The sequence below is a fragment of the Nyctibius grandis genome, chromosome 33 (assembly GCF_013368605.1).
Source record: "Nyctibius grandis isolate bNycGra1 chromosome 33, bNycGra1.pri, whole genome shotgun sequence".
Lineage (NCBI taxonomy): Eukaryota > Metazoa > Chordata > Aves > Nyctibiiformes > Nyctibiidae > Nyctibius > Nyctibius grandis.
Genome location: NC_090690.1, coordinates 123,972 through 149,884, shown reverse-complemented (window position 1 = coordinate 149,884; position 25,913 = coordinate 123,972). Strand labels below are relative to the sequence as shown.

The following is a 25,913-nucleotide window of genomic DNA, read 5'->3' as shown; positions in this document are numbered from 1 at the left end:
TGATGTTAGCAGGAGCCTCTGCTCTCTGCATATCTTGAAAAAGAAAAGCTATTTTTACCTCATCAGAAAATATATAGACTGTGACTGAAGACAATACACAGGAGCTTTTTGCTCAGGCACTACACCTCTTCTAACATAACAGGGTTTACAGCTGCTGAGAGAGATGCAGCAGCACTGTAACTGCTTTTTTATCTCCTACTTTCCTAATGCACTTCCTTCCTTGGACAATTACTTGGCTCAGGCAGGTGTGTGCAGTGAACACTGGGGACTTGAGAGGGCTCTAGCAGGTTGTCAGTGCAAAGCGGTAAGCAGAGACATGCTCTGAGCCTGCCTGATGGAAGCCAGGGACTCACGCACACCTTGCAGACCAGACTCCAGCCTGCCCTGGGCTCTGGGCAGTGCTCTTGCACTCAGGAGATGCGCTGGAGTCCAGACCGTGCCATCAGGGTCTTCCCCGGTGCCATGTGGAGAAATTTTCTTCTCTTTTCTAGTGACGCTTATAAACTTTTCCTAATTTCTGCAGTCTGTTCTGACTCATTCTCTACCTCTGCTTCAGCAGGGCTAGTCCACGCCTGCTTTGCCTGCCTGCACGAGCAAAAGCTCTGGGAACGGAGCTTTCTGCTAGGATCTGCACGCTGTGAGGAATCGCAGTAGAGTCCCTGCACCACGGCTGCAACAGACCTACTGCTAGCAGCGTTCAGCCAGGCTGGTCTGGCCAGCGCTGGGGGTGCAGCCTCCGGAAGCCATGCAGGGAAGAAAGCATTGACAGGAAAGCACCTGAAGCACAGGCAATATATCTCTGCCAGCTGATCCCTGGTGAGGACACGCGAGCAAAGCCGTAGCAGCACAGCCACCTGCTCCTCAGTAGAGCTAGCACAGCACTGTGCCTAGGAAGAAACGTCATCCTGTGCACCTGTCCCAGAGCTTCGGGTGGGTAAAATAAGAAAGATGATAACACAAAAATCAACATTTACCATTACAATTCCACAAAGAAACAACACTTGGGGGCACTTCCCTTCTGCCAACAAAGCAGCGGTGAGAAGGACGAGGTGCGCACAGCACCAGAGGGACCTAGCCATTCTGGATTCAATGCCAGGCTCTGCCACTGGCTCCCAGAATGGCCTTAGGCAAGTTCCCAGTGACCTAAGAAGGGCAGCAAACCCTTCCTGGCCATTCTATGGTCCATTTAGCTGCAATCTTTTGGGGACAAGGGCCGTTTTCTCTGGACCAGACTTAAGTTCATGTTACTGACCAGGATATACCTAAACTCCCACGTGCAAACCGACACCCTGAGAACTGACCTAATTCCTCTCCCCCAGTGCTGCTCAGTGAGCCCCTTACCATGCCCAAGTACTCACCCTCAAGTAATGCAGGCGTGGCATCGCTGCAGGAGAAAGTCACCTCACCCTGGACAGCCAGGGTCTGCAGCTCTGATCAGCCCACATTCACTGAATGTGGCAGCCAAACCAAGTGTGAGCAGCCAGTCTGGAAGAGGTTTATCAGCAGCAGGACTGCACCCTATCACCACTCACACTTGCCTGCCTCCATGCCGGCACAACAGGGAGGCTCCTGCCTGGAGTCTGGAGATTACAGGTTGTCCCACGTCAGGGGCTTGGGGAGAGCTGCCAGGCTGGACACGAAGCATTTAGTGAGTGTCATACCCAAGGCACGCTTGATTCAAAACATATCTGTGAGCTGTAAACAGGGAGGAGCCCATGTGCGTGAACCCTGCTCTTCAAACAGTACAAGGGAAGATTAAACTTCAGAAATAAATACAAAGCAAAATAAAACAGCTCTGTGGCCAGAACCACTCCATCTCTTGGTTTGTGCTGCACAAAGCAGGCTGGGCCAGAGGTAGCTAGCAGAAGACCCCAGATTGTTCACTGGTCTCTGCAGATCTTGGCTGGGCACAGTCCCAAATGAAGGACACCAAGATGGAACTGAAGTGGCAAATGAGATCTAGTGACAGCAGCTCCAGGCCCTTTGCAGGGCCTGGAGCCTACTGCAATACAACGAACGCGCCCCTTCCCCCCTTCTACCTGCACTGCAGACTCCTGCTCCAGCATCCCTTCAGGAGATCCTTGCTTGCAGCAAGAAGGCAAGGGGTCCACAGTGGTTGGTGCATGCCCTCTCTGAAAGACACGCAAGGGAGTCACACCAATTGTTCAAAGGAACAGACCTCCTGGAGACCGCTCCCGTCCCACCCTCTCCTCGTGCTCAGGCTCAGGGTGACATACCACAGGGCGATGCTCACCTGGCACTCCTGGCTGGCAGGAGGCATCCTTCTGCTACTGTTTTGCTAACCCCATCTAGGATGCAGACACTAAACTGAGGCCATCTTGACAAAGCACTGGAGGATCGCAGGGGAGCCGCACGGCTTGGCTTCTATTTCTAGCTACCATTCAGCTGGCCCTTTTTGCCAATTACAGGTTCAAGGCGGCCAAGGCACTTCCTCCCAGGCACTGGGGCCAAACCAGTGAATGCAAGGCTGTGAGGTGGTCACACCTGGAAAGGCCTGGGCAGCATACAGATAAATATGAGAAAAAAACAGCAGCTCTGCCAGCTGTATCTCCCTAGGGAACGCCTATAAAACAGCCCAGCCCACCACTGGGAAAGAGTCGATCAGCTGAGAGGTGGGAAAAGTAGATCAAGAGAACCTGTTAGGATGGAAAAATGCTTTGCATTACATAGAACTGAGATTTTTTATACTGAGTAAAGGTCACGTTGAAGCATTAGAGCAAAGCAGAGTCCTTACCTCAGTCTAAGGAAAACACATTCCCCTTGTCCAGTGCAATTCAGCACTTCCCTGGAAGTCTGGGATCCCTCTGGTATTTGAGCTATAATAGACTTCACCTCCAGCTAGAGCTCAAATGTTAATTGTCAAAAGCACAGGCACTGCAAGTGCTGGCTGGCACATTACATTTGCTCTAAAAAGTGTTGCTGCTCTGAACCTACAAAGCAACATCATCAATGTCTCAGATCCTGCTTTTTTCTCCCCCCCTGCATAACTGCATGTCCTGAATGCAAATACACATCCTCTGCACCCTGAAGACAGGGCCTTACCAGCCAGAGCTTATGAGCCTATTCAAAGTTCCTGCCTCAGCATAATGCAAACTTTCTCCAGGTCCTGCAGCCACCGGGATAACATACACACTTGACAAAGCCCTAGAAACAAGACTTGTGCCCTCCAATACATTTGGGCTTACCTCCTACCACACCTCAGGGAAAAGCAGTGTAAAAATGCCCATGAGATTGCTCCACCTGTTTGCTGAATGGGTGCCCCCCCACTTCTGTTGCGAGAGCTCTCTCAGTCAGGGACTAGGATTTACCTTTGATTTGTGCAGCCTCTGGCACCAGCAGCAGTGACTTTCACAAATCCATTACAGGCACACTCAGGGATGGGATAACCTCTGGGGTGGCAACCCCTTTGGCTTCAAGGGACGAGCAGTGTCAGACTGGCTCAGTCCTACTGATTTTCAGCTATCCAGTGGTGCCACGTCCTCCCCATGTGGGTGGAGAGGTGAGCCTTGCACAGTGGAGGAGGGGACATGGCGCTCACCTTCTGGCTGCAGCCCAGGATTCCCTCATGCACATCGTACACCCACAGCCACAGCACATCTGAAGGAGGGAAACCCTGTGACTGTGTGCAGAGCAGGAAATACCTGCGGTTACTGTGGGGTGCTGTAATGGCAACCACAGAGTGCTTTGGCACATGCCTACACGTCACATGGTGGGTGGTAAGAAAGAATTGCCCCAGGTCCCCACCACTGAGGCAGAGCCCTTCTGCAGCTGTGAGAAATGAGAAAAATGCCTAAATCCAAGAGCCTCTGACAGGGCTGTTTGCAGGTCTGAGCTCCTCTGAGCGACTGAGAAACATTACCAGCAGGCACGGTCCTGGCAAGCCTGGCCAAGCCACAAAGCCTTTGCTCCCCCACTGAGATCTGGAGTTTTGCCTGCAAATAGTCCTCCAGCAACTTCTCCATACCTCAGAGGAGGTGCCTGGAGGCAGCAGGAGCTCAGGTCACTGAGGTACCCCAGGCTATCAGTAACATCCACATGGGCTGGCAGATACTGGACTGTAGCAGACCCACAGATCAGCAGCTGAGGCAGATGGGCATATCACAGGGCACTAGATATCTGTCTTGAGGCAACTGTATGGAGCTCACAGGTTAATTCTACTATCAGTCACATTTCTGTCGCTCTAGAAATGAAGGCGATTGCCGGAGCATGAGCGAACAGTCCTGCAAGGTAGCAGGTACGTGCCTGCTTCCTCCCTCCCCCTGAAGAAGGGGAAGAACTGAGCGCTTTGCATTGAAATATGTAATATACTAATAACCATTTCTTTCCTTGGCTGTTTGTGGAGCTGGTGCAGGCTCCATCTCTAAGGTAACTGGTCTCTTTGCTACATTAATTGTTGTCCCTTGTTAATCATGTTTTTCTGAACACTTCCCACTGATCCCTCTACTAGGTCTCATTAATTCATTACCACCTCACCTGAGGCATCTCTGAAGTTCCCCCTATCTAACTGCAGACAAGTGAGTTGCATGTGTCAGTGCTGAAAACTAACACCCTAGAGCAACTTGTTTTACTAGCAGTTTGTCACTGTTATCTTGCCTGTTATACCTAACAGTAACATCTTTGACACAGCTCACAGTTCTGGAGAAACCAACAGTGTGGGCACAATCCTGTCTGAGAAATCAGAGCCTGGAAGAGCTTGAAAAATAACAAATACAGCTCTAATAAATTAATAGCTCTTAATCCCAAGAGCTCTTTCCATTTCCATGGAAACACCTCAAAAGACTAAGGTCTCTGGCAGTTCCTTAACACTTACCTGTTTCCAGAGCCTGAACTGAGATTGGCTGGGTTACTCATTCGCTAAGATTTTATACTGTGTCCTCTCCTTAGTGACATCTGAGCATATCAATGTCCCCTTAGAGGCCTCTAAGATTGTACAGGTCAGTGTCACGTTGCACCCACAAAAGCTAACACAGAGTTAAACTGGAGCTCTGCAAAGGGAAATTATTTACAATGGATACAACAGGAATACTCTCTAAGAAAGAGCAAACTCATGTTGAGAAAAGTGGCCAAGAGTTACAGCTGTCAACTCCCACTTAGGCCACTGTGCACCCCCATGGGCTTCAGGGGATTTCTGTGAGCCAGGGTTCCAGTATTGTCTTAAGTGCTGTTCCCTGGATGCTATAATACCTGTCATACCCACACGAAAAATAATTTCTCCCTCTGCTGTCCTGAGGTGGCTCCTGGGATGAGACTCGGCAACCCTGGTGCCTCAGTGCCACTGCATTCCAGGTTTATACCCGAGATAAAAACATTTAATTCCAGTAGCAACCGCAGACAGTCACTGGGGCAGAGAGAAACTTAGAAGGAAGAGGAGGTCTCTAAAGAAAAATACTTCATCTACAAAGAGTTTTGTTTTTTCAAGATACAAAGTTCTGCCTCTGACCTTTGGAGAAGCTCTTTAATTGCACTATGATGTAGCTGTGATGGAATGCAAGGCTCCTTCCTCTGTGTTGTTATCTTCCATGTAACTAGAGAAGTAATCTCCGTGCACCAGACACTTCACTGGCTGCTGCTAGTCTGTCCTCAGCTGTTCTTTTCCTTTCAATTAAGGGAACAGGGAGTGTAGTGTGCGCAGCAGAGAACATTAAACACATTACCTTGGAGAAGAGTAAATAACTTACTTTAACAGTGGGCTTCAATATTTTGAGGAAACTGCGTGTGCTTTTGCTCAGGGAATGAAGTGCAGCCCTTCCTGCGTTCAGCAGTTTGAGAAATGATGCCAGGGCTGAAGTCACTGAAGGAGAGTAGCTCCTCTCTGAGCACTCACTGTGCCCTCCCGGTACAAGGACAAAAGTACGCTAGGGGTTCACCTTACTCCAGCACGTCCCCTTTCTGCTTACAGAGGAAAACACTCCCTGTGCTCCTGTCACTTGCTGAGGCTCCAAGGAGCAGCCAGGCTCCCTGGTTCTGGTCAACAAGCTGTTGTACTAGGAAATGTGAATGCAGTTTTAAAGTTGAGTCAGCAACAGAAGCTGAATAATTTAAATCCTTAGCAATTCTGCTGCTGCTGCTGCCCAGCCACGGATAATGGAAGGTACTCAGATTCACGCAAGGAGAGAGCTGGGATGAAAAACAGTGCCGCTTGTCAGGCTGCTTCCTCCTGTTAAAAGAGAACAGCAGTGATGTAGGCATAAATAAGCAGGTAACAATGCTCTGCAGTGCTGAACCAGACACACTGCTGCTCAGAGCAGGCAGTCCTCTGAGCACAGCAAGGCTGAGGCTTGCTTTCCTGGCGCATTTGTGGCTTCTGGCACAGTGATCCATAATTTCCCAGGAAGTCCATAGGAGCTGCTGATGCCTCACCTCTCAGACAGCTAATCCCTCAGCTTCCAAAGTGCTGGAATCATCAGCCCTGAGCAACAGGGAAAGCACATGAAAGGTCCACACCGACACCTGCTCTTCAGCTTTCTGTCAGAGGAGGAGCTATGAAATGTTATGTGGTGGGAGGGGGACAAAGATTTGCTATGCACAGATTTTCCAGCCCTTGCTCTCTCCCTAGTTGCCCCTCCGGAGGGAAGGAAGCCAATTTACAAGTACTTCTCCCCAAATCAGTCTAAAAACCAGCACCCAGAAGCACGGGACAAATGAAAACTTGCAAGAAATCCAATGGACTGGGTTTGCAAAGCTCAGCAACTAATAGGCATAAGAAGCCTCTCCCCATCATACCCCTGATCTAAGAAACCGTTTCAGGGTCATCCATCAGTTCAGAACTACTTGAGCTGTGAGATTCCCAAAGTAAATACAGAAATACAAATTGAATAGATGTTCTTCAGGTTGTTTCTTGAACTGTGCACTGTTGCCTCCAAAGGCATGATTCTGGCGATGAAGCAGCCTGTTCTTTTACTCCAAGGGACAGCTGCCCTGTGCCAGCATAACTAGAGTTTAGTTCCTGGAGAGGAAGCAGTCTGAGCCCAAAACAGGAACGTTCAGGCAGCCCTTTGCCCCTCCCTGCATGCATACTGAGCACAGTCAGCTTCATAGCTCAGCATTTGGATGAGCCAGGCAATGCAAGTGTAAATCTCATCACACTGATTTATCTTTTTATACTCATTCAGGCTCAAAAACTCAGGAAGTTAGATTCACTGAGTGAAGACATGAAAGAGCTGCAGAGCTCCCAAAGGAAAGGAATATTCATGGCCCATTGTTTACACTATGGCTTAGTTCTGCGCTGTCCTGGCTGCAAAGATTTCTGCACAAAGTGTTCAGCAGCCTCTGCATCCAGCTCTTCTGTCCAGCAGACCAGAAGACATCTCGCCTGCAGGATTAACATCCACTGTTTTTCCCCCTGTTAGAGACCAGGCCGCTCTGAGAGTAAGAAGCATCACCTGACTCAGCCTGACACCAAACGGTTTAGTAAACACAGGCCTCAGAGAAGGCCTCGGAGTAGGCCCTAAAAGGCCTGCTCTGTGAAACCTTTAGACAGAATCAACTTTCCTTTCAGTAAGTTTCCTTTCAGCTAAATAACTGCACTTTCTGAAGCTAACTGCATGTTTTGCAGACAGGGTCTGCTTCTAGGACTGATAACGCTTAAAGTTATAGCTATCACTGACTCTTCCTTGCGCTTATTCTTAGAGGATCCAAGGTCTCTGTTAAATTCCTCACTAATTACAAAGAAGGGCCAAAGACAAACAAGACTGTGAACAACATCTTTGTAGTGTCTTAAAAGACTTGATTCACAGCCCTGGAGCCAGGAGAAGAGATAAATCCTGTAAGACCCAGAACAGGATCTTCGCCTCGGAGCCACCTGCATGTATCAACAGAAAGGCCTCAGCCACGCTTGAGTGGAAGCAGGGTCACACAGCAGACAGCACAACTATGGGGGATTATGACCCCCAGAGACCACCAAAGACCCCTTCCCCAATTTAGTACGCATGCACAAAGACATTACATAATGTATTAGCATATGCTTAAGGTTTTTTGGAATGGGTGGGCTTTTCTCAGGAATTATATGAATATTCATTTTTCTATAACGTATATAATGAGTGTGCTTTTGTCCCTAGGTGGACATGTTAGGTGGAGCGATCCTCCATGTCCCTCGGCCGAATAAAGTAATGCCTGCTCGTTAATGCTAAAACCCAGCATTAAGGAGTTCTATTCCCGATTTCGGTGACAAACCTGAATCTGAAAAATCTCAGTTCTGGGAACTAAGAGTTTGGCATTATGCCCACAATATGGGCCAAGGGCAAATCACTTCTTAATTACTGCTTAAGGTGCAGATTTTTGCTTTCACTCAGGCAGGTACCAATCTGAAAGATGTAACAAGACCCTTATCAGGCTGCAGTTAATCCACCCCACCTGTTGATCCTATTGGATCCACTGGCCCTGCTGTAACTGCAAGATTATAGATTCACTGAGATGCCTGAATGTTATGCCTATTTGGGGATCTCAAGATGGAGAGATATCCAGCATTTGGCCATAGTGCATGCCTGGAGGCAGTGTAGACTGACCTCCTGCGAGAGCAGATGAATGCATAGTCCCCACCTGGCAGGCTGCACTCTGCTCCTCTTGGAAAGAAATCTTCTGCTCTGATGCTGAGCATCGAGCAGGAGAGCAAGAATTCAGATCTCACCCCACACTTTCAGTGTACCTTTATTCTCAGCAGCCAAGAGCATCTTGCTCAGTCATGTTAGTTCAGGCAGTTTGGCAAGAAACCATTTCTGTAAACCTCTTCAGATTTGTCAAAATATTTTCTTCTAGGCTTGGACCAGCAAGAAAAGCCTTCAACCTTCAGACACTCTGTGAGGTATGCAATCCTGTCACCTGCTTCTCCGGCGGACCTGCCAGGTTTCCAGAGTTCTGCACAAAACTCACAGAGGAGAGGAGGAAGTCTCTGTTTTAATATTCACAGCAAGAAACAAAACTAGCTGTACACCTGTGATTTGACACAGTCATTCTCTGGAGTTTGATGAAGGGCTCCGATATCAATAACAAGGCAGGAAGGTTTGCACCAAAAATGAAACTAATTCCAGTTGATGGTCACACCACAGTAAGCTGCAACTTGTTCCTCTGGACAGACCCTGCATGCAGCTGGGCAGACTTAACAAAATGAGGAGGATCAGCAAGAAGCTTGGTGAAATTATAAGTGCAGCCCAGCCATTTGTAGGCAACATCTGTGACAGCGCTGTGCTGCAGGTTACCATGAATTTGTGGTCACAGATTCAAGGTCCAGTCAAAGGAAAACAAGTCATGGGAGGTCTCCATTCTCTGCATATCTCTAACTGATCTGGGTCTAAATATAGACGCCCCCCTCCTGGGAGCTGGATAAACAACTGGGTTATGCCATCAACAACGAAGTCTATAATAGGCATTGCAAAGAATATGTGAAAACTATAAAGTGCTAGCAAAACCCGTTTGTCACTAATATTTGCTCCTGGGGATTGTTCAGAGCAAGTCATTGAGATTATGATGAAATAGTTATACTGCAGCAGCTCACAGAGCAGGACTTGTCCCTGCTCTTCTGGCACCCATGCAAAAAAAAAAAAACCCTACCAAAAATCAAACACACACACACCCCAAACTGAAGGAAAAAAAAAAAATCCTAACCCAAAACAAACACTGACCAGCACAACAAATGCTGCTATATTAACAGGCCCAAAAGATGCAATTGTTTGCAGAGAGCAGCTCTGCAACATGTTTCCAGCCTCTCAATCCTGCTGTCCTCGCTCTTCCTGAAGGTTTAATTCAAGCCTTCTGAACTGAGAAGATAATGCCCTGAGGTCTGGAGTGCAACTGCACATTCCTACTCCTTCACAGAGTCCAGTCCTGTACAGACATCTAAGAGCTTGGAAGCCTGTGCCTCTGTTCATCACCTTGCTGAGCAAGCAAAGGAGCCAAATGCTTTCTTGGACACATATCCATCCATGTTGTGATGACTACATGCAACTTTTTGTCATGATTAGCTCTTCCAGATACCATTGATTCATTTATTTCTGGAGCACCCTTGGCATGCCTGGATAACCTGATACGAACATTACAGCAAGAACACCACCCCACACCTCTGCATCCTGCTCACAGCACAACAGCCTGCACTTTTCTCCAGTTACTGCAATGCTCTGAAGAATAGTTTGGCAAATCTGCAGAAAATACACTTGAAATCTTGAAACCCATGAGCACCATTTAAGGGTAATTAATGAATGATTCAGAAGAGACGTGCACATTTCTGTTGTATGCCCACAGCTCTGCTCTCACTGATCACCATTTAGGATTATTTCATCGCACAGTAGCTTTTCCGAAGGTCTAATTCAATTACATAAGATGCCTCTGGATGAGAGAAGCAGCGTCCCAGAGTCCCAGAAATACTCACTCATACACTACTTTGGAAAGTGAGCAACTCTGCAGAATAGGAGTGAGGATAGAGCTCCACTGACCTAGCACAGCTAATGAGTCTCACTATTGTTCTAAAACTGAAGGAGATCAACTATTTTATTTCTCCCAGTGGACCTTTTTCACTGAATGTCTGCAGTATCAGCACTTTTCCTTGGCCTCAGCAGTAAAAATCTGGGAACAAAGACTCTCTGGAACCTGGCCCTCAAAGCTCTGTCAGCTACCATACAGGAGAAGTGGAGGTGTTTACTGCTGGAGTCGAACTTTCCTTGCCACCTGCAAAACACCAGTGCAACCGCTCCTCTTCATAGCCTAGACGAATCCTCTGGAGAATGGGATCTGAACAAATCATACTCTCTCCAGCTCTGCTCTTAAAGGTGCCTACCACACACCTGCAACTTGAAATCTCCCACCAGGACAAAGCTTCTAGTAGTCACCATCCCTACAGCACAGGTACAGACAAAACTATCCTATCACTGGACATACCAGCTGTGCACTCTGCAACATAGCAGCCATGAACCAGGCCTGATATATTTGCAACATCTTTGCAATGGCTCATCTCCCTACTTCTTAGGATAACATAAGATGCTACAGAGTGAAGGCTGGACCTCTGTGCTGCAGCACTTAGGTGCCCACACCAGTGCTAACCCCACCATGCCGCAGAGGGCTTTTCCAAAATCTCTCCCACAAACCTACCCTATGAGCCTCACTTAGGCAACTCTTGTTCAGAAGTCACAGAGCTCCCACACAAACAGTTTCTCTTACCACTGTTTCCCTAACCCAGTCCCCACCGATTCTCCCCCAACACGTACTGTAAAAATGCACTCAGCTACCCCCATTTTGCCCAGAGAAGTTGTGGATGCCCCATCACTGGAAGCGTTCAAGGTCAGGTTGGACAGGGCTTTGAGCAACCCAATCTAGTGAAAAATGTCCCTACCCACGGCAGGGGTTCCTTCCAACACAAACCATTCTGTGATTCCATGATTCTGTGATTTTAGAGACAGGGAACTAAAGCACAGGTGGAATTGAAAGGGAGCGAAAATGAGACCAGAGAATAGTGTTTTCTGGATCAGCTTACCTGCTCAAAATTACCTGCTTTCCTTTATCAAACCACCCAGCTGTTCCTGAGTGCCCACCACCACACCCCCAAAGGGCATTTGCTATGTGTGTGTCAGAATAAGTCACACATGCCTGTCCCCTCAGCAGACATTGGCTGGAGATGCCAGGATCACCCAAAAGAGAAATGCTCAAAAAACAGCACTGAATCCCCAGGAGCAATTTCACAGCAGATAATAAGGAGGATGGGGCATTTTGCCAAGGAAACACAGCTTGACAGACTAATAGTGAGGGACAACAGCAGACCCCTTGATCATGCTGCTGTGGCCTGCTGCCCAGCCAGGCCAATGTCATGTTTTCACAGTGTTTAAAGCTCAGCTTTATGTTCACTCCTGGAAATCCACTGTATCCAGCATGTGCGGAGCTGCAGGGGACAGAAGAGGCACCTGAGGCAGACATCCCGAGGGCAGGCTCACCATAACAGTGTTAGGCACCTACAGAGTCAACACTTGAAGCAGGGCTTGTTGTCTCAGCTCCCTTGAGAGTCAGTGGAGAGAAACAAGCATTTCTAAGGGTATAATTCAGCTGACCTACTTCCACATGCAGTGCAGCATGGGAAGGACTCCCTCCTTCTCTCCCGGACTAGAGGGAGCTGAGGTGAGCAGTTCAGACGCAGAGGTCTGCATCACAGCACCCCTAAACAAGGGCAGACCGTCCTGTTACATTGCAAGAGATCCACATGCCACTGGCAGCACCAGGCATGCTTGTGCCCATGATGACACTGGACGCCGGACTGTGGAAAGCAGCCCTGCTCTGCCCCAACACACCCAGCAACATAATCCCATCCCAGAAGCATCCCAGTCCTCTCAGCTGCTGCTGCCATGGCAACGCCAGAGAGAGGATCCGCCAGCCTTTGATGTGCTGATCTGTTTATAGCATGCAAAATGCCATTCAGAAGCTGGGGAGCTGTGTGGAGGAGCACCTGACTGCCCTGAAGACGGAAAACTCTCCAAGGAGCAGGGATTAATGGACACTGGCAGGCACCGCTGCCATCTCCTGCCACAGCAAGTCATTACCAGCATGCTGTTGTTTCTGTGCTCCAGCTCACCCACGTAGTGGAGTTTAATATTTAACATCAGACAAGCTGCTGTTTCACGGGGTAATTTGGGTTATTAATAAAAAAATCCCCCCTCCTCCCCACCAATGATTCAAAAATAAGATGCTGTTACTCCAGGTTATCAGTGCCAGCAGCAAGTGCTGGGAGCTGAGCACCACAAGAGTACTAGCCACAGAGCAGTTAATGGGGAATCAGGAAGGGCTGTTACAGGACACAGAAAAGCCAGCAGAGCCAAGTAACATGCAGCATAACGCTGTCCCCATCTCCCACTGCATCACAGGCAGAGAAGGAAGTAATTCCCAATGACAAACAGGCTGTGCAAACCACAGGGAGAGCAGGCTGTTTGATCCCTTCTCCAGCAGCTCACAGAGATCCCCTGCACTGCAAGGACACCTCCAAGCTCAGAAGGACTGCACAATTGCTTACCTTCAAAGATGAAAACTCCTGTAGCATTTAGCACTAGGATTCCCAGAGGCTTTGCAAAAAACCAATGCTGTCAGTGCCAGGAAATGCTAGACACTGACCCCTGCGTACCATGTGCCCTTACTGAGCTACCAGCTTAGGGTGGTTCAGTATAATCCAAGAGGCTCTGAAATATGAGGGCACAGAGGAAGATCTGAAACATTTGATGGGGTTTTATGCTAGACTTCTGACAGAATTTGCTTTACAACATGAAACCTGAAGTAGGCGTGTACAGAGAGGACACCTATGTCCTGCACTCTGCCATTTCCACCACTTTCATGTCAAGACTCAGCCTACTCCACAATCGCAGTTTCCCCTACATTCATTTGCCCTCTCGCTAAAGCAGTGTTCCCACACCCAGAGTAAAAGGAGGCAGCCTTCAGCAGACCACAGAAATGCTATAGAGAGCTCAAGGAATTGGAGAAACAAGGGACTTGAAGGAAGCACAATGCAATTACCTGAGAAAGATTTTGGCTGAACAGAGGAATCAATCCACACACATGCATGTACACATACACACTTTCTTGGGAAAAGCATCACAGGATCTTTGACAGCAACTACTGAGGATGCTGGATACTAGGCTCACAAAGGCAGTTCAACCTAAAACCTTTAGATTTCCTCCTTTTAACTTCTTTGAGTATAGGGGGAATCAAAGTACCTGCTTTAGAGTGAATACTCTGGCTGTGCATGCCTGTGAATGCAATTAAAGTAAAGAAGATCCTATTAATTATTTCCTATTTTGGCATCCTCAAGTTCTTTTCAAAAGAAAAGAGGACTCATTTTTACCTGCCAGCAGGGAGAGATTGAGAAACATCTTTTGGCCAGGATGCCTACTGTGGCAGAGACATGGGAGCACACTGGTTTCATTACAGCTGCTTTGCTGCATTATGTGCTGACCGTATGTTACAATAGATTTTTTCTGTCAAGAACAAACTACAGGTTCATACGTGGTTACTGGGCACCCTCCATTCTGCTCTTCTGTGTGCAATGCTGCATTTATTTCCAGCAAAATGGACAAAACACACTACCTCTGCAGAGACAAAGTCTGTTCAGACTAAAACTCCCAATATGCAATGCCTCTTCCCAGTGAAAGGACCTTATCTCCAAGCTTCATGAGGAAGTTGCTTCACTATTGCAGCTGTGAGGAGAACCTCTGGATCAGCTTGCTCCAAGCATCCTCACAGTACTCTTAGCTCTAAAGCATGACTTTAAAGCAAAGTGAATTAGTGAAAGACGCTAGCTCCTCTGCCCAAATATCTGCAATTTACCCACAGTGTCTGTGGCAGTACAAGAAAGGCAGAACAAACGTCCCTCATGTGGCCCCTCTGCTGCTGCTGACGGTGGTGCCACATGGTGTGTTGAGAGGCCCCATAGGGAGGTGCTGCTGATCCCTGCCCAGATGTTGTCAGGAGACAGTGAATGCTGCTGCCTCACATTTTGGATGGAGAGACAGTGATCTTGCCTATGCCTTATTGAGCTGCTGCTGGCCTTGGAGAACACCTCTGGCAGGTCCAAGAGGCATATCTCAGCATTGGCGGGGATGAGTTCACAGGTTTTGAGAAGTTTTGCTGATACAGTACTGATGGGCAGCAGATATTTTATACTTTTGCCCTGCAATACTGCAGCTCCTCTTACTGCAATCTCAGCCCTGCAGCCATTTGACAGCAGGCTTGACAGGAAGCATTTTTCCCAGCACTCACAGAAAGGGGGTCAGCCTGCTGACCATCATGTTGCTCTTTAACAGGAGCACATTGCTATGCATCAGTGCGGTGGCACGTCCAAGCTGCGCGTAAAGAGAGCTGCCATGCCATGCTCTGCTGAGCAATTCTTGCTTGGACCAAATCTACTGTCACTGCAAGCTGAGATGAATCTGCCAGGAAAAGAGCTGAAGAATGAAAAAGCTTAGAAAATTATAGCCTGCAAGCCAAACTCAGACCCCATACAGGCATCTCCTAGAGCTGAAATACCCCCACGCCAAAGACTGGCCCACAGATATAACTTCTGTTTCAGCATTAAAGATGGGAAACAGAACCATAATGCTCCTCACGGCAGCAAAAGCAAGTCCAACATCAAAAGCCAGTTAGGTAAGTTTTCCCTTTCTGAGAACTCTCTAGCACACCACTGTCACCGAAATCGGGAATAGAACTCCTTAATGCTGGGTTTTAGCATTAACGAGCAGGCATCACTTTACTCAGCCGAGGGACATGGGGGATCGCTCCACCTAACATGTCCACCTAGGGACAAAAGCACACTCATTATATACATTATAGAAAAATGAATATTCATATAATTCCTGAGAAAAGCCCAACCATTCCAAAAAACCTTAAGCATATGCTAATACATTATGTAATGTCTTTGTGCATGCGTACTAAATTGGGGAAGGGGTCTTTGGTGGTCTCTGGGGGTCATAATCCCCCATAGTTGTGCTGTCTGCTGTGTGACCCTGCTTCCACTCAAGCGTGGCTGAGGCCTTTCTGTTGACACATGCAGGTGGCTCCGAGGCGAAGATCCTGTTCTGGGTCTTACAGGATTTATCTCTTCTCCTGGCTCCAGGGCTGTGAATCAAGTCTTTTAAGACACTACAAAGATGTTGTTCACAGTCTTGTTTGTCTTTGGCCCTTCTTTGTAATTAGTGAGGAATTTAACAGAGACCTTGGATCCTCTAAGAATAAGCGCAAGGAAGAGTCAGTGATAGCTATAACTTTAAGCGTTATCAGTCCTAGAAGCAGACCCTGTCTGCAAAACATGCAGTTAGCTTCAGAAAGTGCAGTTATTTAGCTGAAAGGAAAATTACTGAAAGGAAAGTTGATTCAGGCCTTTTAGGGCCTACTCCGAGGCCTTCTCTGAGGCCTGTGTTTACTAAACTGTCTGGTATCACCACCACCCCACACTCCACTCCCCATGCCCACTACCGGCCTGAGTACTTTCATCCATCACAAGGCAGATGGAGGGGGGAAAGAAAGACAGACAGAAGGAAAGAGAAGAAAAGACAGAAGGAAAGGAAACCACAACACCCCAAAACAAGAGAAACTCCATGCAGAGATTCGCAAGTCAAGGACACTGGATTATTGAGGTTTCGCATCTTATTTAAGAACACACTATTTACTCCTGTAACCAAATCCGTGAACGTAATTTACAGTAGAACATTATTGATTCAAATAGCAGAGTAAGAACATGGAAAAGGAAGAGGTGCGCATATGATCGCAGCACACAGTAAAACCTCACACTTCAGTCATCAACAGAGTACAGCTGATTCCCAGGCAGACCAAAGGAAGATCCCTTTACTCTCTCCCCTCCCCTCAGATGAGTTGAAGAAAGAGCTTAGTTAGCATCTCATCTCTGCCTAGAGCTCTGACAGATGCTATGCAGTGGAAGCAAGGTACAGCCCAAAGCAGCCATTTCTCTGCTCTATCACTACAGCTTGAGTGACACCTGCAAAAAGAGGGACAACTGACTTTTACGAATTTGCCTTGTATTGCAATATTTTTTCACAGTTTTGATACATTGCATGTTAAGATTTTGCTTCTTCCCACCAACTAATACGAGGTGTTAAAAGGCTGGTAGTTTCTGAATATTTCCATATGCTGACAACACCAGCTTAACTTTTTTTTTAAAACATTGTAGAGAACAATGGAGTGAAAGGGACTGGCTTGTTTTGGTCACTCCAGTTCCAACAGCAAAGCCAGTCATGTTCAATGTCCATCCAAAGCACCAGCACAAGAATCTTTCTTTGCAAACTCTTAAGTCAGAGAGACCAGGCACGCAGCATAGCAGTCTATAGTACCTCCAGCAACAGAGCCATGGCATACTCCAGGAAACAGCACAACAACCTCACCACAAGAACCTCACTTTACCCAGAAGGCTGCTAGATGACAGCAGCTAGCAGGCTGATGGTACCTGCCTTATGAAATTGCCCACGACCCTCTGTATTTGCACAAGAGATTCCAGGGTCTCTGAGTGCCAGTCACAACAGCTAACCTGTAAATGACAACTTAAAGCTGGGCTATGGAAGAAACTAGCAGCTACTGCTCAGCAGAACAGTTTCTCCAAGCAGAGCAACGTATGCATGCTAGGGCACAGCTCAGGCCTGAGAGGCAGTGCCTGCAGCTGGGGACAGAGGAAGGAGAGCAAGCTGCTGAAGTATCTGAGAAGACATTGAGTTTAACAGCAGCATGTTTGGAAGTGGAACAGTCAAATGCTTGGAAAGCCTACTACAGCGTTTTCCACAACATCCACCCAAGGCAAGGCTCTGAGACCCTCTGTGACCACAGGCTGGTTCAGTCAATCAAGAGAGCTGTGCAGACAGCTTAGTCCCTGTGAAGTGACAGCATGGACACTACCCTTTTCTCTTTCCCAGTACGTCCCTTAAAATAGATGACAGACCCTCAGAGTAAATCCTATCCAGCGCATTAGGATGCCAGGCATCTGTACCGCCTCAAGGTCCATGAAAGCGCCAGATGACATGGGAGTAGAATTGGAACGAGAGCTAGACGGAGCAGTCACATTGATAGGTCAGTGTCTTTGCTGCCCATGGCCAGCAGTCAGATATCTGCACAGCGCTCAGGGGGGCATCCACAGGAAGGGGCAGTATCTTTCCTATCTTCAGAGATGCTCTGTGCAAGCCGGGAAGTACAGTGTTAAAGCTGAAACTGTCCTTAGCTCACCCCACACCTGTCTGTCTCACCCACCAAAACAGCACAGTCTCATAGCATTTATCTTATTCTTTGCTTTGTGCTGTAATCAGCAAGTCCTGGGAAAGACACAATGCTTCCCATTCCAGGCACGGCATCATGACAGAACTAAATGGACTCTGAATACACTATGCATTTCCTGCAAAGTATCTGGAAGCCTTAGTTTTCTGGACAAATGACACTGTAAAAAGGTGAAAATATTTATTATCCTTTTGCAGAGACCATCTGATTAGTTAAAGATCTAACATAGTTTATATTCTGCAAAGGATTTCAGCACTCTGTTCTCTGCATTTCCCATTTAAAAGGTCCAAAATATGCACATGAATGCACCCTACAAGCCCTGAAAGGTCCTGTCACCACAGTGCAGTGAAGGACCACAGCCTTCTTTTCTGCTTGTTGTCTTGCTGCAGTACCTTTTTGCTTAAACAGGAGTCTTCTCAGTGACCTGGACACGCACGCACACACACGAACACACACGTGCGCACACTCTCTCCTTCTTTCCTCATCTCTATATAAATATAGAAACCTCGTCTGTTTTCTAAATGCTCTCCTGCTGCTGCATTCTCTCCCTCCGCCTTTCAAGACACTTCAGTGATTACCTGCTGCTTTGTTTCTGCTGTAGATTTTTCACTGAGGCTGCAATATTTTGAAGCCATAGATCTAACATAGTCCCCTACGTTTGCAACCTCTACACAGAAATGTATGGCTCTGGCTTAATGTTTCACCCAGTCAGCAAAATTTGGTTTGCAAATAGGAAGGGAGCTTGAATTTTGCTGCTGTTTGCAGTGTTGTGGCTCAGAACATGACATAGTTCAGCTGTGAAAGGAAATGTGAATTTTCAGATGATTCTGCCATACTGAGCAGTCCCCTTATAGAGGGGAGGTGTCAGGAACTTCCCTGCACCCAGGAGGTTGCCCTCTACTCATCTGAGATTTTAACAAGGCTGGTCTATCCAATCCAGGGCTAACATTTTCAGAATCTACCCTCCTGGCATTTTGAGAGCTGGAGGTGAGGACTGCTAGAGAGATATAAGTAGGGCAGGGAACTCAGAAATCTCTGCAATCCTTGACCCACCCTTCCATCACGCCCCCAGTGATGCTGCACCTTTCCAGACCAGCATGGAGAGGGTACATTTCTGAAGAACCTTGACATACTTAGACAATTAAAACAAATTAGCATAATTCAGACTAAACTTCTAATTTTAGCACTCTGTAAAGCTGCTTTCCTTTGAGCTCAGATCTAGCTTGCTGTATCTCAGCTTCAGCACTCTACAGGCAGCTTCCTACCATGAATAAACTGAGCCCCACAGGCTACCAAGCACAGGACTTCCACAAAGGGCACTGTCCTGTGCTTCTCACCCTCCTGAAGGCACTTGCTCTGGAGAGGGCTCGCTCCCTGCACACAGCGGGGGCCGTGCCTGGGCAGACACCTTGGCCAGTGGACCAGGCGCTGAGGGTAAGGCACAGTTTGAAAGAACTTGCTCCCGAAACAGATTTCTGAATGCTACAGGGTTTCAAACGTTGCTCACCTCATTCCAGTACCTTGATAACTGGTGGGCTCACTGAGCACAGATAGATGCCGTTATTACCTGAATAATTTAAGAGCCTGTAGAGCAGCAGTGCAGAATGGCGCCAGCTTCCCCTCAGTGCCTCCCCCCATCAGCGAGTCCCTGCATCAGCAGGGTCTGCTCTCCCCTGACATCCCTCACATCCAGATGCCCGTATTCTGCTCCTGTTCTACCCGTCAGCCGCTCCTCCTCCCATCACGATGCTGCATTTCCCACCTGCCTGTAAATGTCAGGAAAGGACAGAGGCACAGGCTCTAAATTGCCTTGCTAGCTAAGTACTGTTCACTTACAACTTACTTTAGTATTTGTGGACCACTGTTTACTGGGAAAGGGATGGACTTCCCAAGTCAAACACGGTTCATTATATATTAGCTGACATTATCTGAGAGACTAGGCTCTCTTGGCACCACATCCTGCAAAGGGCAAGGCAGACAGTGAAAGAAGAAAAAGGTAAACACCAGAGAGGAATTGCTACCGTATAAATGTTCTGATTTTTCTAATTGGGCCATTTGAGAGAGCTCTTGATCTGTGCCCACTGCAACAAACCATGCTCAGCCAGAAACTCCTGTAACCTCCCCACTGTGAAGGAACATTGAGATCAGTATAATTTCTGCATTGCCGTTTGCCTTCCTGCACACAAATATGCCGTGCACTGTCCTCTGCCATCCCTCCCCCATACTTAATGCAAACACTGGAAAGAAAGTACAAATGCTGGGAGCACAGATGCTCCCATTATAACCAGTGCATGCTGCATTGCAACCTAATAGAAAAATGCTGGAGGGTGATTGTGAGCAGTGGCGAGTGAAATTGGACAGAGTTTAGTCAAAGGTAAGTTTGAAACAGCCTCTTTGTCCTGCTTACTCTGTACCAGAGAGACAGAGAGATGGAGTGGAAACCATACTGCGTTGTGAGAAAAATGCCCCCTTATAGGCCTCAGACAGCAGAGTAGTACAACACAGCATAGCACTGATGCTTTTTAAAATCCTGACAGTATTTCCATTTGTACAGGACTCCAGTGGCAGGTCAGATAAACAGCATCAGAGGAAGTCATCGTCACACACAGCCCCTGTACTTCCCAATCCAGCCTCAAGCAAGAACTAAATATTTATTAAGCTTCTATGAATCAGAGGTCTGAATCTCCTGACAGTGCAGCCAGATGACGTAATCCTCCCCAAATCCTGGTGGGACTTGCTTCCCCAACAACATTGACAGGGCTTGGAGTGTCACAATTACCTTGTAGTCACACAGAGCAGTTCCACATTGGCGCACTGGGCAGAGGTGGGGGTGCAAAACCTCCACATTTGCTCCATTCCTCAGTGCACCAGGTCACCCATAAAGGGGCTCATGCTTTGCCCCAATTTGCCAGCAGCTGTGTATACAGAACACCTTCCCACCTTTACACACTGGACATTTACAGCAGAAAAGATTCAACACAGTACTGCTGCTTTGAACCTAGCCCACACACACCCCCCACAGAAAGATTTAAGATGGCCCTTTGCTTTGCAAAATCCTTTTGAAAGCCTACATAATAGCTAGATAGTAAGCGATTAAGCCCATTCCTAGTCACACAGTTTAATTCTTTGTCTACTCTGTCCCTCTGTTTACATTCAGAGTGGTAAAAGCTAGAGCTTCCTTGAGTCTCAAAGGCTTTGCCTGTCCTGATATCCCATGCCCCTTCTCCCTGCCACTGCACAGTAGCATCAGGTTCTAGGCAGAAGATACCAATTCCTTTGCAGAAAAAGTGCCTCAGACAGAGAGTACTGACTCCAGACACCCAATCCTGGCTGCAAAGAGCTGCCAATACCTGGACCCTGGCTGGAGCATCCGGTGTCCTCATCGCCTCGCCTAGTGCTGATCTCACATGGTCCTAAAGGTGCCTTCTTCAACGCTGTGCCACGTGCCAAGCTGGTTAACTTCTCAGGGAAGGTGCCTGCATAGTCATTGGTCTTGCAAGGCAAGGAGAGGCAGGAGGAGTTTTGGCTGATGGAACCGACAAAACTTGCAGTGGGAGAAAACAGAAGTTGCAGCTGGAGCTGTTGCTCTAGGAACAGGCAGCGAAAGGAGACAAAGCAGCTTTGTGCTCTGAGACTCTTATGCGTCATGGTCCTTTCTCTTGCTGATGAGCTCCAGCTTGCAGGTTAGACACCAACACAGCCCCCAGCAGCCAGTGAAGTCCTGGGTGGCTGACAGCCATGTCACATCTTTGGCAGGACCTACTGCTGGAAATGCTAAAGGATGCAAAGCTCTCATGTCCCAAGACATAACATCAGCTTGCATGGGATGAGAAGAAACTTGTTCTGGGGCTGTCATCTCCTCCTTCTGGCCATTTCTGCTGCTTTGTGTCATGCTAGCACTTCCTTGGATCACAGGTTACCCCTCTACTAATAATTTGCATTGCAGCGGTGCATGATGGGCTCAGTCATGAATCAAGACTGACAGGCTGCACTGTACAAACACAGAGCAAATAAACAGCCTCTGCCCAAAAGAGCCTGTATCTGTGTATGAAGCAAGAGACAACAGGCAGGCAGAAGTGGAGGAGCAGAAGGACCCAGTGACACAGCAGCGGATTCAGTCCATTCCAGTGGCCAGTGAAGGAGCCTTTCGAAGGAGAGGCCTTTTGCATAGACATGACACGAGTCCTGTGCACTCACAGGGCACTGACAGACACCTAGGCTAACACAGATTAAACCCCACAACTGCTGCAGCAAAACAGAATGAGAAACTCCAAAACATTCTGGTCGCCCTCAGCTTGGCCCCAGGCAGACTTGTACGATAAACCACTACCACTAGGGACACTCAGGCTTTGGGGACGGGGCAGAAGAGGGAGCTGGCCCAATAGCAGAATCTCCTGGTTTGGTGGTTCTTCACACCAGAACCCCTTTACAGCCCTCTGGCAACATAACAGACAAGCTGCTCTGTCAGCCTTGAGTAAAAGAGAGGCCCTGCAGGGAAAAGCCCTGGGCCTGCACACAGCAAGCAGTTACCATTGAAGAAGGCAGCATTCGACACAACAGTTTGGCAGCTGAAAGACCCCACACCCAGCTTCCTAGCTGCTATCTGCAGACTTCGCATCTGTCCTGAATGCGTCCACTGATGTCCCCCCGATTAGCTGCCCTCCGCAGACACAGACCCCTCCTGGGCTGCCCTGGTCAGATGGCCCGACATTAAGAAAAGCAAACTTCCTTACACCCAGCTTTGGTCCCAAGAGGAACAGGAGGGTGAACAGGGGCTCTGCCCACGCTGGCCACAGTCAAGGAGCTGAGAGGCAGGCAGGCCTCCCTTGCCAGCGCCTTCCCTGGATTCACTGCTCAGGAAGGGACAGATGAAGATCAACTCCTCCTCAGGACCCCAGAGCCCTGCTGCTTTCTGCAAGGAGACCTCGCTTGGTGCTCCCCATGCTGCGACAATCCCAAATAGTATACTAACAAAAGGCTTGCCGATCGCTGTAAGGTCTATCCCATCCCAGGGAAGCAGACCCCTGTGGGTGTACTCAATGGTGCTTCTCCAGCTCCCTCGCTTGCGTCACTGTGTGTCTCGGCAGCAAGTGCAACTTGGGTCTCTCACAAGGAGCTGGTGAGAAGGTGCCCTCTCTAGTACCTTCCACATGAGGAAGTCCAGACACTTCATCAAGACACATGTACACTGTGCTTCTGGGAGGGGGGACCAGAAGGGAGGAGGATGGTTTTCTCAAAGACTCACAGAGTGAGCCTTCACCAGAAATAGGGATGAATGAAATCTGGGAATTCCAGTGTCCATGACTAGCCCAGGCAGCCTGAACCAGCAGTTGTCCAGCAGCGTGGCAGGAAGAATAAAAGCCTGAGGGCTGACTAGCAGTGCCTGTCCCCAGCATCTCAGCAAGACTCTTCTCAGGACTCTCAGGGCACAGCTATTGAGATGCTCCAAGCAGCAGAGCTCTGCTGTGAGGCTCTTGCTCAGAGGGGGCACATGGAAGTCTCCAAGTGTTTGCTAAAGGCAGCAGAGAAGCCCATCTAAGACATCCCTGTATTGCAGCCTCCTCTCCTCTCACACATATCCTTGATTACCCTTGGTTTCACCTCTCTCCTCACTGCCTCTGCATTAGTGCACAGCACATAGACCCTCAGGCCTTGCTGTACGAACATCCAGTTCAAAAGGTCTTCAAGGGGCAGCAAAGCTATCTTAGCAACATGCCTGCTCCTGCAGGAAGCTGGCGGCAAGAAAAAACTGGCAGTGACTTTCCAGAGAGGTGCTACAGCTTGGAACAGCTGGTGGACCCAAGGCTCCAGCATGTTGGCGTCAGCAGAGGGGAAAGACACCTCTTCTCACTCCTGAACCCTAATCACCTGCTGCCAGCAAGCAACATGCCTTTGCTGGGAGGGATGAGCTGTGTCCCACTCACAAATACAGCCTGCCCTAAGGTGCAACACAGCTCACAGTCCCCTGCACAAACCTGCTTTCTCTGTTAGCAGTCTGCTCCTGCTGTACCACGGTTTCAGTGTTCTGGCAGAGATCAAGCAGGGCATGGAGTCAACATCAAAACTGCTCCTTCACTAGAGAAAGGGGTGGGGGTCTCTCGACCCTTTGGCTCTGCAGACACAGAGCAACTCTGGGAAACTGCACGAAGCTAGAAGCCATCAATTTTATCTTAGAGATCAAATCTGTTACGGGGCTGAGTGAATCTCTTGAACTGCAAAATCCCTCACTTCCTTTCTCCCTTCACCAGGCTTTTTTATACCCCCTCTCCCTAAGCTGTTGGGGCAAACAGCAGATTCCTGGCCCCAAAAGTTGTCCTCTCCTTGGCAGTCTGTTTCTTATGCTGACTGCACATAGATTTGTACAGGGACCAGACTGCCCCTCTGTCATCTACCCCCCCTGCCCCAAACACAAACAGCACTCACTGCCACGAGTACAGGCATCTGGATATAGGGCCGCTTGCCCCAGTGCCACTGACCTTTTTCTTCCGGTCCCGAGAGCGGTTCCTGCGCTTGCGATTGGATTCTTCCTTCTCCTTCTGCTCCTGCAGAGCCTGAGCCTCAATATCTTTGATTTTCTTCAGCTGCTTAGCTGCTTGAGCCATGGCCGGTCAGACTGCAGTTCCCTCCAGAGCTCACAGCTGCACTTTCCACACAGCACCCTCCAGTTCCTGGCCGAGAAAGTCCCTTCCCCTAGCTCAAATGCTGTCGACCCAGATGAGTGTGAAATCAGTAACAAGAGGAAAATAGAAAGCAGTCAGCAAGCCCCAAAGGGCAGCCAATGTCTCCAGCTAATTGCTAGATGGAGTCTGGGACACCTTTATAAAGCATCAATAATCCTAAATCCAGCTGTTCCAGAGGTTCTGTGCACCATTGCAGCAGCCCCTGACCGCCCTGGCACATCATGCAGAATCCTCCTTGTGGGACAGGACACCGGGCTGGTGCTGTGCTCCCTCCCTCACTGTCTCTCCTGCAGTACAAGAAGAGATGCAGGCAGTCAGCCACAGGAAGGAAAATAACTCTCAGCAATTAATGCATGATGACAATAGAGAAACAGTGAAAAAAGAGGCTGATGCATTTCATCCCGACTTCTGGGTTCTCTGTAGCAATGCATAAGGAACAGTCACCTGCATGTAGTCAGTCACTGGCTTTACCACTGCAGTGCTGCTGAGGCAGGCACATATTCCGGTCTCCAATTTTCTTCCTCGCAGTCACTCTCTGTGCAGCAGCCGCATCACTCGCTCACTCTCTAGGTTATGATTCCAGCTCCTTTCATGGGGAGCAATAGGGAATAGCTGCATCGGTTAGGAGGCAGGCAGCATCTCTGCTCAGAAAACAGCCGATACTGCAAAGGATGTGCCAAGTACTGGAGCAAAGTGCAGATTAACAGCATCCTTCCCTCCCCGCATCTCTCCACTGAATGAGCAGCAAGGGGAGGGGAGGGATCTTGGCTGTGAAGGGGAGACAGAAACCAAGGGCTCAGTCTGCTCTTTGGCTACACAGCACCAGTGAAGTAAACCAGGGCCACCAGCTCCTGCCCATCCAGGCATCACCAGAACTCAAGTCCTCTCTGAGGATCCCCAGTCAAGGCTCCTGGAGGGTCAGCCACCCCTTCTCCACACACATCTGTACCCTTCACCTGCAGCTGCCTTCCAAAAGCACAAACAATTCCATGCTGGAGGCCGGGGATCAGGCCTGGAGGTGTAACTGTGGTTCCTGCACAGGGCACCGGTGTGTGAGGGGGCCAGGACAAAACTGTGGTGCGCTTTTTGGTGGTGACCATAACATGACCTGCAGCAAAGTGTGCTTTACTACTCAGGCACTTCTGAGCAGCCCTGCCTTTATTAGCTTAATTCTTGTCCCTCAGAAAAACTGTCCCTTATATGCAAACCCACGGGCAAAGCACTGGAAGAATTATCTGCCCAGGTGGAAGCCCTGCACATGCTGCACCTTTCTGGCACAGTCCCCCCCATTCCAGACAGAAAGGGTCCCTTCTGTGTCAAAAGCAGGGAGCACAGCTGAAGTTGTCACCCTAATTGCGCCTCTTCCACACAAGCACTTTGCAGGCCAAAGGAGGCAGAGGCCAAACACAAAAAATGACCTGTGGTCAACAATAGGCATACAGGAGGCGAAACAGTTGTCACAGTTAACCATAATACGCTGAGAGC

At 48.6% G+C, this 25,913-nt stretch overlaps 1 protein-coding gene across 5 annotated transcripts in view; it reads right to left on the bottom strand.

Annotated features, from left to right (window-relative positions):
• ANK1 (ankyrin 1) overlaps positions 1 to 24,350 on the bottom strand; it is a 61,467-nt gene extending 37,117 nt beyond the window's left edge. For 4 of the 5 annotated variants that reach the window (XM_068421583.1, XM_068421588.1, XM_068421585.1 and 1 more), the window contains exon 1: positions 24,225 to 24,350. In XM_068421583.1, the coding sequence (XP_068277684.1) occupies positions 24,225 to 24,350 (126 nt within the window). Of the gene's footprint in view, positions 1 to 1,358; positions 1,464 to 24,224 lie in introns of those variants that run through there. The other variant, XM_068421586.1, reaches the window with a different exon arrangement.
• Between the last annotated feature and the right edge of the window lie 1,563 nt (positions 24,351 to 25,913).